Raw genomic sequence first — 14,775 nt, forward strand, 5'->3', positions numbered from 1 at the left:
AGGAGTCTTGAATGGTGCTGAACACTCTGCAATCATCAGTGAACATCCCCACCTCTGACCTCATACTGGAGGGAAGGTGATTGATGAAGCAGCTGAAGATGGTTGGGCCTGGGACCGTGTCCTGAGGAACTCCTGCAGCAATGTCCTGGGACTGAGATGATTGGGCTCCAACAACCACAGTCATCTTCCTTTGCGCTAGGTATGAATCCAACCCTGGAGAGTTTTCCCCCCTATTCCCACTAACTTCAATTTTGCTAGGGCTCCTTGATACCACACTCGATCAATGCTGACTTGATGCCAAGGGCAGTCACTCTCACCTCACCTCTGGAATTCAGCTCTTTCATCCATGTTTGGACCAAGGTTGTAATGTGGTCTGGAGCCAAGTGGCCCTGGCGGAATCCAAACTGAGCATCAATGAGGAGGTTAGAGCTGAGTAAGTGCCATTTGATGGCACTGTTGATGATACCTTCCATCACTTTGCTGCTGATCGAGAGCAGACTGATGGGGTGGTAATGGCCAGATTGAATTTGATCTGCGTTTTGTGGACAGGACATATCTGGGCAATTATCCACATTCTTGGATGGATGCCAGTGTTTTAGCTATACTGGAACAGCCTGGCTTGGGGTGCAGCTAGTTCTGGAGCACAAGCCTTCATTACTACAGCTGGGATGTTGTCGGGGCAGATAACCTTTGCTGTATCCAGTGCATTCTACTGTTCCTTGATACTATGTGGAGTGAATCGAATTGGCCAAAAACTGCCATCTGAGATGCTGAGGACCTCAGGAGGAGGCTCAGATGAATCATCCACTTGGCACTTCTGGCTGAAGATGGTTGCAGATACCTCAGCCTTGTCTTTTGCACTGATGTGATGGGCTTAGTTTAGAGATACTGGGCTCTTACATCAGTGAGGATAGGGATATTTGTGGAGGCTTCTCCTCCTGTTAGTAGTTTAATTGTTCACCACCATTCATGCCTGGATGTGGCAGAACTGCAGGGCTTTGTTCTGATACATAGGTTTTGGATTACTTAGCTCTGTCTATTGCATGCTGATTCCACTGTCCTGCATGCATGTAGTTCTGTGTTGGAGCTTCAGCCTTTTGGCACCTTCACTCCTCATTGAACCAGGGTTGATCCCTGGCATGAATGGTAGAGTGAGAGATATGCCAGGCCATAAAGTTACAAATTGTGGTTGAATACAATCCTGCTGCTGCTGATGGTCCATAGTATCTCGCAGATGCCCAGTTATGAGCTGCTAGATCTGTTCTGAATCTATCCCATGTAGCATGATGGTAGTGCTACACAATACAATGAAGCGTGTCCTCAGTGTGAAGGCTGGACTTTGTTTCCACAAGGACTGTGCGGTGGTCTCTCCTAACAATACTGTCATGGACAGATGCATCTGCGAATTGATGAGTACGAGATCAAGTAGGTTTTTCCCTCTGTCAGGTCAGTCCAGTTTGTGGATCTTGAGGGGGAAGTCAAAGCAGGCAATGTGGGGTTGGAGGCCATAGGAGATGATCTCCAGGGGAGTTGGGGTCAGGTCCTCCCTGGCTTGCTGCTGAAGGGGAGGGGCTGTTGGTGAGTATGTGCGCATGCGTGTGGGGAAGTCCCGTTTGAATTGCGCCAAATTAAAGGTTGCCTTTCGCAAAAATGTAAGGATCAGTATGAAACCAGGAATTAAAAATGACACGATGGATATTTTCCAATGTAATATTTGACGGGGTTCAGTCTACGGCGCTCGACCAACGACTATGCTGCGAATGATTAACAGCCCGGCGCGCTGTGTACGGCCGTCGCCTAGCAACCGGGCGGTTCTCTCACAGGGATCCCTCCGCCGTACTGCGGAGAATTGGGGGCGGAGGCGGAGGGAGACTGGTGAACAAAGCGGAGGTGAAGAGTTCCTGTTCCACTGCCAGAGGTGAAGGATGAGGAAGAAGCGTCTACTTGCAGTTTGGATCATGGCTTAGCATTGAGAGCCAAGCCAGTGTGTTTCATCCACACCAGCTGAATCCTCAGGTGATGGGCCATTTCTTACCTTTATGTTGAGTTGCATGTGGCTGTAAGGATGGATGATAAGCAAGATGCTCCACAGTTAGTGTGTGATGATGTCCACATTACACAGTAACATAATAAATGGGGAACATTTGTGTTCACATTACAATTTTGGTTAAAAAAGTTTAATTTGGTTACTTGAAATGAACAGTTTGAGCATATTGTCACTGATGTTTGCAGTGATTTCTGTATTTTACCAGTACTGTGCTTGGAAATATATAAAGGATACTTTAAATAAATGTACTGTTTGAGTCCAAACTATGAATGGATTCCCACAGTGTCAGGCTATGGTTGTTGAGCAGATCTGACTTTGCACTTCCTAGAATTCCAGAAACATACTTTACGCATCTATGCTTTGCAAAATAAACACTGATTTTGAAAAGCTGCTAATAATAAAGCAACTAACAACCAGCCTCGTGGCACAGAACATTGTTGGATAGTATCTTTCATGGCTTGTTTTGCAGGTTCTTGAGCTCATTTTGTAGGAAAAATTGGAGGGATAGTTGTCACAAATAATATGTTTGTATATTTTACTGATCAGCTAGGTTGACATTGCAGAGGAAGAGGAGCAGGTAGATTAACCAGGGATTACACTCCTACTGATGTATGATTGTGGTTTGAAAAAACAAGGTGGAAAGTGTCCAATAATTTCCAATTTTTCCTGACTCCCAACTATATCAGCCTGCATTTATATAGCACTTTTGATGTAGTAAATATGAAAAGGCACTTCACAGAAGTGGAAACAGACACTGAGCAGCAGTAGAAGATTTAGTGGTGATTGAAGGCTGAGGAGGTAGGTTTTAAGGAGAGGGGAGAATAGTAGCAAGACTGAGGGATTTAGGAACTAAGTTTCATAGGTTAGGAAGTGTGGTTCCAATAGCTGAAGACTCTGCCACCAGAGCTAGAATGGGGGCAGGGATTCTACAAAGGAAGCCAGAGTTGTAAAAATGGAGGGCATGATCTGGAAGAGGTTGGAGAGATAGTGTGGGGCAAAGCCACAGAGGGATTTGTAAATGGGAAGAAATATTTAAAATTTAATACATTGGGGCTAGGAGTTGACAAGGAGAGGAGTGATAAATGAGTAGGACTTTATTTTCAATAGGATGCAGGCAGTTGGGTTTTGAAAGAGAGAGTGTTTCTGGTGGATCATGAGAGGCTGCTGCAGTAAATGTTATAGAAGTTGAAACTGGAGGTGATGAAGGATAAGGGTTTTAGCAGTAGTGAAAATAAGTTAAGAGCACAAGTGGAAGTGGAAAGGGGCAGTTTTTGTAATGAATAGGACATAGGATTTAAACCTGAACTCAGGAACATTCCAAGATTGCACACCAATGTATTCAACCCGACTAAGCAGTCAGGGTGGGGTAATGGAATTGGAGCTACAATACAGAGCTTTTGGTGGGAGCTGAAAGAAAGAAAGAACTTGCATTTATATAGTACCTTAATGTAGAAAACATCCCAAAGTGCTGCACAGAGGCATAATCGGACAAAATTGAATGCTTTTTTAAAAAATTCATTCATGGGCTGTGGATGTTGCTGGCTGGGCCAGCATTTATTGCCCATTCCTAATTGCCCTTGACCTGAGTGGCCTGCTAGGCCATTTCAGAGGACATTTTTAAGAGTCAACCACATTGCTGTGGGTCTGGAGTCACATGTAGGCCAGACCAGGTAATGACAGCAGATTTCCTTTCCTTTAGGACATTAGTGAACCAGATGGGTTTTTACAACAATCGACAATGGTTTCATGGTCACCATTAGATGAATTTTTCAGTTCCAGATATATTAATTGAATTCAAATTTCACCATTTGCTGTGGTGAGATTCAAGCCCACGTCCCCAAAGCATTAGCCTGGGCTTTAGATTATTAGTCCAATGACATTGCCACTATGCCACTGCCTTCTCAAGGGCAACTGGGGGTTGGCAACAAATGCTGGCCTTGCAAGCGTTTGCATCCCAGGAAAGAATTTTTAAAAAATTAGGAGGTGACTAAAAGCTTGGCCAAAGAGGTGGGTTTTAAAGAGGGTCTTAAAAGGGAAGGAGGGGGAGAGGTTTAGGACCTCATGATGTCTCAAAACATTTTAAAATGTAATCACTGTTCTTTTGTAGGCAAGCACAGCAACTAGTTTGAACACAGCAAGGTCCCACAGGCAGCAATGAGATAAATGAGCAGCTAATCTGTTTTGATTGTGTAGGTTGAGAAATAGATGTTGGCCATTGCACTGGCAGATGTCCCTTGCCCTTCTGAAGTAGTGTCATGGGATTTATTGTATCCACATGAGCAGGAAGATGGCTCTCAACTTAATGTCTCTTCCAAACAACAGCATCTCAGACATTGCACCGTGCTGTCAGTGCTGCACTAAAGTGTCAACCTAAAGTATGTACTCAAGCCCTGAAATAGGGCTTGCAGTATTAGTCTTGCTCATGTTAAGTTGGGTAAAGTTCAGACAATAGTCCAACAGTGCAGTTGAACTTGAGGATGGTGAAGCTAGAGCTGAGTGTCGCCAATATACATGTGGAAGCTGACCTGACCCTTACAAATGGTGTTAACAAGAGGCAGGATATAAATGAGGAATCAGAGGAGTTTCAGAATGGAATTTTGGGGAACACCTAAGATGATTGTGGAGAGGTGGGAGGAGAACTATTACAGGGGCTGTGCTGGCTCCAATGGGAAAGGTAGAGTGAAGCCATGAGTTGGAGTATAGATAGTTGGTGGAAGAGGCTAGAATCGTTGGCTATGTCAAGCAAAGTAAAGAGGGTCAAGGAGAACAAAGAGGAGTAGCATGCCATGGTTGCACACAAAAGATGGCATTGCTGACTTTGACCAGAATGATGTAGGTGGAATGAAAAAGCTGACTAAAGGAATTCAAATAGTGGTTGATGGGAGGCAAAGCATGCTTGAGGACTTTAGAATGGAAAAGAAATTAAAGATGGCAGTTGAAGGTTAGCTTTATTAAGGAGGGGTCAGATGATTTGAGTAAATATGCACAGTATTTAGGAATGTAATTTGTAATGTTGAGCTTTTAGTAACTTTATGGTTTTGGGTACAACAAGACCTTTAAGGAACCAATTTGTCAGAGAGTGAGCCTCAGGGCAAACCGTGCGAGAGGACAACAGGTAAAAGTGGGAGAAACTGAGCCAGAGAGTCAGTGAGAATGATCAGTCAGATTCAGAGCAGAAGCTGAATGTGGAAATCTGAGATCAAATTGGTGAAGGGAATGGATTGGTGGGTCACAGGCAAATGTTTTTTTTCATTAAATTGTTAGTTTTCACTGTTGAATTCAGTATATGGTAGTTTCCATTGTGTTTTAGATTGATAGACATCATCTCCAGTGTTTTTAGTTAGCTTCTTACTATTTCAGTATCTCAGTCTTTCAGAGGATAGCTTCTTAGTGTTTTATAGGTTAGTGTCTGAGTGCCTTAGATGCCAGTGTCTTAGATTTTTAGAGTTCAGTGTCAAGTGTTTTAGTGCTCAGGGTTTCAGTGATTTAGAAATCAGTGGATTGACTACCATGGCAGGCTAGAGGGGACCCCATTGCATGGGCATCCTGTTCTGTGCACGTCATGCGTCCGGAATAACCATGAGTGCATTAAGTGCTGCCAGTTGCTCAAGTTCAAGCTCTGAGTTTAGGAGCAGCTGGACTCACTGCAGTGCACCTGGGACTCTGAATTTTATTGAATGTATGTTCCATGAGGTGGTCACCCCACTGCTATAGAAGGTACAGGAGGTGATGAAATGGGTGACTGCTGGGCAAGGTAGGAGGAAGACACAGGTAGTGCAGGAATTCCTCAAGTCAGTGGCACTTGCTAATGGTTTTCAGTTTTGAATACTGGGGAGGGTGACAACTCTGGAAGAATACAGTAAGTATCAAACCCCTGTCACCAAAGGAGATTTGACTGCACACATGGGGAAAAAGGAAGAATAGAAATGCCGTAGTCATATGTTATACGATAGTTAGGGGCATTGACATCCGTTTCTGTAACCACAAATATGATTCCCAAATGGTATGTTGTTTCCCTGGAGCCAAGGTAAAGGATATCACCGAACAGATGCAGGATATTCTGCAAGGAGGACGGGAACAGCCAGAAGTGATGTTCCATATTTGAATTATTGACATACATAGATGGTGTTGAGTTAACTCAGGTAGAGTTTCAGGAGCTAGAAAAAAGATTGCAAAAAAGGACTTCTAAAGTAGTAATCTCAGATTACTCACAGTGCCACATGCCAGTGAGTATAGAAACAGGAACATAGTACCAGTGAATGCATGGCTGGAGAAGTAATACAAGAGGGAGGATTTCCAATTCTTGGGGCATTGGAACTGGCTCTGGGAGATGGGCGCACCTCTACAAGGTGGACAGGTTGCACCTGAACAAAGCTGCGATCAATATTCTCGCTGAGAGTTTAACTAGTACTTTTGGGGATAGTTTAAACTAAATTGGCAGTTGGCAGGACCCAGAAAGGAGTAGAAGAAATGAGATCAAAGGACAGATATAAACAGCAGTAAATTTAGAAATATCCCCAAAATTACAGGGACCAGATTGAGGAGAATAAGCAAAAGTGATGAAGGAGGTATTAAGTTATATGTACGTTAGTGTCAGTGGTATAACTAATAAGGTTGGTGAGCTGCAGGCACAAATTGCTACGTGGGATTATGATGTGATTGCATTAACAGAGACATGGCTCAAATAAATATTCCCAGTTACCAAGTTTTCAGAAATGATTGAGATGGAACGAGGAGGGGGCATGGCAGTATTTGATAATGTTACAGTTCTAAATAGGATATACTAGATGACCCTAGGACTGAATCTATTGGCTTGATTTGAAAAACAGAGGGAGAGCTGTTACATTGCTGGCAGATTTTTTTAATAGGATTCCAAACAGTCAGAAGGTGATAGATGGAAGGATATGCCATTTAGATAATCTAGCTAACAGTGACCACAGCATAATTCAGGTTAATGTAACTATGCAGAGAGAAGAGAAATTATGAAAGATACATTGTTCAACTGGGGAAGAGTTTGTTTCAATGATTTAAGAAGGGACCTCGCACAGGTAGATTGGAAAAGACATTTGCGGGGTAAAGCAGTAACAGAGCAAAGGAAGGTCACCTGGTCCAAATAGAATGCTTCCTAAGTTGCGGGAAGAAGCAAAGGTAAAAATAGCTGAAGCATTGGTCGCAATCTTTCATTTGTCATTGGATATAAGAGTAACACTGAAGGACTAGAGGGTAGCTAATATTATACCACTATTCAAGAAATTAGAGAGAGAAACCAGCAAACTGCAGGCCAGTCAGCCTAAAATCAATGCTGGGAAGTTAGTGGAAACCATTATCAGGGACAAAATAAACTTTCAATCAAGTTAATAAGGAAAGCCAGTCTGGATTTGTTGAAGTCAAATCATGTCTAACTAACTTGATTGAATTCTTTGATGGATAAGAGAGAAGGTTGATCAAGGTAGTGCAGTAGATGTATATATGGACTTTTGGAAGGCATTCAACAAAATGTCACACAGGAGGCTTATTAAGAAGATGGAAATCCATGATATTAAGGGGAAAGGGCAGTAAAGTACAAAATTGGTTCAGTGACAGAAAGATAGGGGTGGTTCGATGTTTCAGGACTGAGAGGTGTTTTGCAGTAGTGTTCCCCAAGGGTCAATTTTGGATACATTACTCTTTACAGTTTTTATTCATGACCTATACTCGGGTGCAGGGAGCAGCATTATAAAGTTTGCATATTACATGAAACTTGGCTAATAATAGTAGATCATGAGGAGGATAGTTATAGACTTTCGGATGACTTAGACAGGATGGTGAAATCAGCACATGCATGGCAGATGGAGTTCAATGCAAAGAGGTGTACAGTGATGCACTTTGGGAGGACTAATATGGAAAGCCAGTATACAATAAATGGCATGATTTTGAAAATTGTACATGAGCAGAGTGACCTTGGTGTCCACATATTGTTACAACCACAGCGGGAGCAACACACTGACAATTCAGTCCCATCACTCCACAGGTCGCAGCATATTATTAAGCTTTTACACCCAAACGGAAATCTTAAACACTACTAAGATAAACCTATGTCTAAAGACCTAATAATTTCTTATTTCAACCTAGCTCCCACATTCACACTAATACACTCAAAAACTAACAGTTAACTGGTTTTAAAAATTGAATTTTTAAAGCATTAACTGTCTCTTCAGAATAAATAATACAAGAACGTCTTTGCAGGTTACGTTCCTGATGGATGAGGAATTCCAATGTGGAAATAATCAAAGGCCACTTGAAGTCTTCATGTCGATCTGATGAAAATAGTCCTTCAGTAGATAGGCATTCAACTCTTTGGCTGCAGCAAGCATTAAATAGTTCTTTGAATGATGAGCATGGCAATACAAACAGTTTCTTGAAAAAAAGGCTTTTCTTCTTTACTCGGAATTAACTTGGCTTGCAGCTCATTGTAGAATTTTTGCTGAGAGAGAATAAAACAGCTCCTTTTTTCTTCAGTACGTCTCGCTGGAAAGTTCCTCAAAACTAACGAGTTTCAGCTGGTTTCTGCCAGTTCCCCATACAGCCAAGTGGAAACCTGTTGACCAGGGTAACAAAAATGCAGCTGCTGCACACCGTGTCTCAGGAATTCCAGAACCTTTTCTCCCTTAAAGGTGCACTGTTTTTAACAGAGACTTAAAGATACACACACTGTTTTTAATCAGAGGAGAAAAATAATTACAGATCTGTGACACTTCCGCCCTTGGTGAAATGAAACGCCATTCCTGAAATGCGTTTCATTTACAGTGCAAATAAAAAATACAAACTGGGAAAAAACAATAAAATTTTCCACATTCACACCATTTACCCTACTAATAATTTACAGTATTTTCTTTATATCTTGGCCATCCTTATAACTTAACAAGGTTATATTTGTGACAAAGTGTTGGCAATAACATTATTTTCCCCGAAATATGTACAATTTTTAGATCATAAGGTTGTAACAACAAACTCCATCTAAATATTCTAACATTTCAGTTTTAAAATTTTTCCACATACATTAATGGTTTATGGTCAGTGTATATTAGTATTTCTTTATAGTCCTGGCAGACATATACTTCAAAATGTTTGAGAGCCAGCAAAAGTCCTAATGTTTCTTTTTCTACAATGGAATACTTTTTTTGATGGCAATTTAGTTTTGTTGAAAAGTACCCTACTGGCCTCTCTATGCTTGATTCATCATCCTACAATAGGACTGCACTAACCCCCAGGTCGCTAGCATCAATTGCTATTTTAAAGGGTTTAGCAAAATTTGGAGCAGCCAATACTGGTTCATTAGTTAAGATTGCCTTTAGCTTTTCAGAAGCATCCTGGCATTCATCGGACCATACCACTTTGTTTTTCTTTTTTTGTAGCAAATTGCTTAATGGAGCAGCCACAGTACTAAAATTCCGTACTGATATCCTGTAAAAATCGCACATTGCTAAAAACCTCATTATTTCCCGTTTAGATTTAGGGATAGGGAACTCTACTAAGAGTTGTACCTTTGTCGTTTTTGGCAATATGTGTCCGAGGTAAGTTACTCTTGCTTTTTCGAATTCGCTTTTTGCCAAATTTATCACTAAGTCCACGGCTTGTAACTTTTTAAACAGAATTTTTAGCTGGTTTAAGTGTTCTTGCCAAGTGTTACTGTATATTAGCACATCATCAAGATACACTACACAGTTGGGAACACTGGATACCACCTGATTCATTAATCTTTGAAAAATGGCTGGGGCATTTTTTAGCCTGAATGGCATCTCCCAGCACTGATAAAGACCGTCAGGTGTTACAAAAGCTGATATCTCTTTGGCTCAAGGAGTCAAAGGAACTTGCCAGTATCCTTGAACAAGTCGATCTTGGTAAGAAACCTAGCACTGCCCACTCTGTAGATAGTCTTCCAAACACTGAATTGGGTAGGAGTCTGCCTTTGTTACAGCATTGACTTTTCCATAGCCTATACAAAACCGGGTTGACCCATCAGGTTTAGGTACTAGAACTATCAGTGAACTCCAGCTACTTTGACTAGATTCGATCAAACTGTTTTCCAGCATGTACTGGATTTCTGCTTTCACTTGGGCCTGTTTGTCCAGTCTCAAGCGGTAAGGATGTTTTAAAGGTTCGGTTCCCCCCTATATTTTGCATTCTTGTCTGCCCATTTTTTCAAATTGGCTTGGGATGCTTAACCATGTGTGGCTAAGGTTGCACATCCCAGATTAACCCTACAAACTCCTTTTAATGTTGTGAAAAGCCTGGTTAGGTTTTCACATTGTTTTGCCTCTCGATGCAAAAGCATGTTGTCCAATATTCCTAGCCATTCTGTATTCGCTAATCTGTTAGTTGGAGGTTCAATCTGAGAATTTTCTAGACCTCCTTCTGCCTCATCCTCATGATCCTTTTCCTTCTCAACTGTCCCGACTACCTGACGTGCCTGTACTGGCTTATTCTCCTCCCTGTGATAATATTGCTTTAACATATTGATGTGACACAACTGACTCTTCCAGTGATCAGGGGTGTCAATCAAGTAATCTACCTTACCCACTCTTTTGATCACTCTATATGGGCCACTGAACCGCACTTTTAATGGTTCTCCCTGTGACGGTAACAACACCAGTACTTCATCCCCCTCTGTTGAAAATCGCAGGCTTTTGCATTCTTGTCTGCCCATTTTTTCATATTGGCTTGGGATGCTTTAAGGTGTTCCTGAGCCACACTGCCAGCTTTCATGAGCCTTTCCTGGAACACAGATACATAGTCCAGTATCGAAGATTCATTCTTTTGTTCCAAGAATCTGTCTTTTATGAGTTTTAGAGGACCTCTTACTTCATGTCTGTAAGCCAATACAAAAGGACTGAAGCCTGTAGACTCATTCAGTGAGTCTCTGGTGGCAAATAAAAGAAAGTCTAGTCCTTTATCATGCGGATATTCGTGGCAGTATGTTCTAATCATTGTTTTGAGAGTTTGGTGGTATCTTTGTAAAGCTCCCTATGACTGTGGGTGATATCCTGAAGATTTCAACTGTCTAATCCCCAAATTGCCCATGATTTCTTGAAATATCTTAGACATGAAATTAGAACCTTGATCCGACTGAACTTCAAGTGGTAATCTATATCTAGTAAAGAATTTGGTTAACTTTTCTACTACTATTTTACAAGTAATTGTCCTCAAAGGAATGGCCTCTGTAAATTGAATAGCCATATCCATGATTGTAAGTATGTATTGATATCCCACTTTTGGTTTTGGCAAGGATCCTACACAGTCTACCAATACCCTGCAAAATGGTTCCTCAATCACTGAATGGAGATTAAGATGTTGAGAGGTTTTGATAGAGTAAATAGGGAAAAAAACTATTCCCTCTGGTGAGTGGGTCAATAACCTGAGGTCATAAATTTAAAATCATTAGCAAGAAATTTAGAGGGGAGATGAGAAGAAATTTCTTCACTCAGAGTTGTCAGAATTTGGAATGGTCTAACCGAAAAGGTGGTGGATGCTAATTCCATAAATAATTTTGAAAGGGAGTTGGACAGGTACTTGAGGATGAGGAACTTACAGAATTTCAGACAAAAATCAGGGATGTATTACTAAGTATGACTGCTCTTTTAAAGAGCCAGCACAGGCACAACAGGCTGAATGGTCTCCTTATGTGTTGCAATTTCCTATGATTTTATGATTCTCTGCCAACAGATCTCTGTACTCAGCATGCATAAAAATAAGACAGCACCTGCCCATTCTAATATTTTTGATTATGTCAGTTATTCCATTTTTTTAAGAGCCCAGATATATTTTTGTGCAAACTATTTCCTCTGTGTCTGCTTCTGCCATTTCAAAATGCAGAGCTTTTGATTAGGTTTCAAACTGCAAGTAGCTTACTTTCCTATTTTAAGGGTCACTGTTTTGCCCTCTTTTCCTTTTCTTGCCTGTAGTAGAAAGGAATAAAAAGTGGAAAAACATGATTTAGACAGCAACTTAAATTCATTCACCGTACTGCAGTTTCTATGATCTATTGGTTAGTTCTTAGCAATCTGAATTTATTTGAACTGTTACTTAATTTTTAAAGAAACATTTTACTTTTTTTTTTGAAATTTGGACTATATGTAAAATATATTTTGGTTATTTTTCCTTTCTACAGTGATTTCCTATGATGAAAACTGAAGGTCTTGGTGTAACAGTTATGGAAAATAAAAGCAATAAACTACCGAATAGAAATGGTTTAGATTATATGGTGCGAAGCACAGCTACAGCTAAGGAACTGCACCAGCGGTACAAAGACATACTGGAACCTCTAAGTCTGTTCACATCTAGCACTACTGAAGGCATAAAACCTCCAGGTACTCCTACATGATATCACAGCTCAATGGATGTTATTTTCTGCAAGTGCTTGATTAAAATACATCAAGCAAATTGTTTAAAATTATGTTCATGATGGAAATATATTTTGGCAGTAAGAGAAATATCTCTCCCTTCCCTTTTCTCCTGGAATGTACTGTGGAAGAGAGGGTGAGGTTAGAGACAAGCAAAGAATAAACTTGTATTTATAAAGCACCTTTCATGAACTCAGGATGTTCCAAAGCACTTTACAGCTAATGAAGTATGGATGAAGTGCAGTCACCAACGCTCCCTCTAAGTTGTGTGTGTATGAGGCTGTGCAGCAGTCCAGAACTTACCGTGCAGGGGACAAACAGACAGCGCACAAGTAACGGTCCTTTTAAGATGTGCGCATGTGCGACCACACGGCAATCTATAAGGGACTGTGTAGTGCAACAAATGGGCCGCATACAACAAAGGAAAATTAGAGCGAACATTGGTAGTCAGTGTTGTAATGTTGGAAACGTGCAGCCAATTTGCACATAGCAATGTCCCTTAAAGAGAAATGAGATAATGACCAGATCATCCATTTTAATGAAGCTGTTTGAGGGATAAATATTGGGCAGAACATTTCAGATAACTCCCCAGTCCTTAAGTCCCCATTACTTGTACCATGCACGTTTGTATGAAAGCAATTTGCATGCTTTGCCTGATGGCCAGTATAATGCAGTTGTGTGAAAAGATGTAAAAAACATTTGTTAGTTGCCCTTGAGTGGCTGCTGAGCAGAATTTATAATTTAGGACTAAGACTAAAGTGTTCTGGGAATATAATCCACCTACTACCAGGCAGCTTCAGGACTGGAGTTATACTGGAGTGCAGTATGCATTTAGCAGACTATCCTTGAATGCATGCACAGAACTCTATTCCCCAGAAAATATTTATTCATTTCATGTTATAAAAGCACAGACCAAGTCTGCTTTCTTACAGCATTCAGTAATACCAGTACAATTTTATTAAAAAATAGTGTACCCATAACTGTCATAGAAGAAAACTGCATTGTTCAGTGCTCAGCAAGATATTAACTAGAGAATCACTACAATCATGATTGGAAAGGTTATTCAATTGTGGAAGACACCACAGCCGAGCCCAATCCTGAGCTCGCCTGACAATTCAGACAGTATAGGGTTCACTATTATGAATAGAAGCGGGAAATCTGGATGATTATTTTGTTGATTGCTTTAACATTTGGTCATTTGCAACACCTCTTACTGCTGCTAAGATCAGCTAACTCAGCACAGGACGAGAATTGAGGCTAATACCTTCCCAGGATATTTTACCTCTGAACCATCAAGACCACTCCTTTCCCTTTCTAAATACTAAATCAAGCAACACTGACTAAATGAATCAATTATATCAACAAATAAATACCATCTTTTGAAATGGATCAGGTCATTGAAAGTGTAAATCTAAAAATGCCCACTAGAATGAAAGTTGTCTGGAGTTGTGTAAGGATGTTTTTAATTAAGTCATCTCTTTTTTTTACTCTTAATTATTTAGGATGCTTTTGAGAGCAGTTCATTAGCTCACCAAATATTAGGACCAAAAGTGTGAGTTTTCAGATTACAGTCTTTGTCAACAGAATCACTGTAAACTTAGCAACTAGAATGTATTATGAAACATGATGGTAGGTGAATTATGGTACTTAAACTCCTATTAACAAATTTGTACAATAAATTCCTACGACTACTCGGGGTCGAGGCCTAATGGTGTTTGACACTGAAATGCAGCAACCATAGAGATACTGAGAATAGATCTAACTAGCTTGGGAAAACTGGTAACATATTACTCCAGAACAAAAGATGCTTCACTTAAAAAATTAAGACTTAGGGCTGAGATTTACGCCGCCGCAGTGGGTCAGTTGGTGGCATGGGGGCGGTGTGAAATTGAGCGGGAGGCTCCAGGAGGCCTACCTGCCCCGCTCCCGTCTCCAGTTGACTTTACGGGGGGGGGGGGGGGTTGGTGTGTGTGGTGGGAAACAACCCGCCCGTCCGAGCCCAATCAAGGCTCTTGAGTGGCCACTTAATGACCAATTAAAGGCCCTCGTCCACCTCCACTGGTATTTTACCCATGGCAAGTGGGTGTGCTGGGGATTTGAAAGGCTGCCTAGCTGCCGGCCTTTCCGTGCCCCGGGGGGGGGGGCATGGGAGTCGGGCACAGGGTGCCCGATTGAGGGCCGCCCCCGCCTCCCAACCTACCCCTGGGACCCAAGACGCTCCCCTCCCCGCCCCCCCCCCCCCCCCAACCCCAAACGACCACCCTAGCCTCACCAGGGCACGACCGATCCCCCGATGCGGCATGCCCAATTTTCCTACTCTCTCGGGTCCATGGCATTGGCTGGGCTGCA

At 41.5% G+C, this 14,775-nt stretch overlaps 1 protein-coding gene across 4 annotated transcripts in view; it reads left to right on the forward strand.

Annotated features, from left to right (window-relative positions):
• The first annotated feature begins 1,861 nt into the window (after positions 1 to 1,861).
• Positions 1,862 to 14,775, forward strand: part of ccdc87 (coiled-coil domain containing 87) — a 97,995-nt gene continuing 85,081 nt past the window's right edge. For all 4 annotated transcript variants that reach the window (XR_010977715.1, XM_068059716.1, XM_068059717.1 and 1 more), the window contains exons 1-2: positions 1,862 to 2,016; positions 12,195 to 12,393. Coding sequence is in view for 3 of the 4 variants with exons in the window: in XM_068059716.1 (XP_067915817.1) it covers positions 12,204 to 12,393 (190 nt within the window). In the remaining variant the exon portion in view is untranslated. The remainder of the gene's footprint in view (positions 2,017 to 12,194; positions 12,394 to 14,775) is intronic.

This window comes from Heterodontus francisci, chromosome 27, assembly GCF_036365525.1.
Source record: "Heterodontus francisci isolate sHetFra1 chromosome 27, sHetFra1.hap1, whole genome shotgun sequence".
NCBI classification, from domain to species: Eukaryota; Metazoa; Chordata; class Chondrichthyes; order Heterodontiformes; family Heterodontidae; genus Heterodontus; species Heterodontus francisci.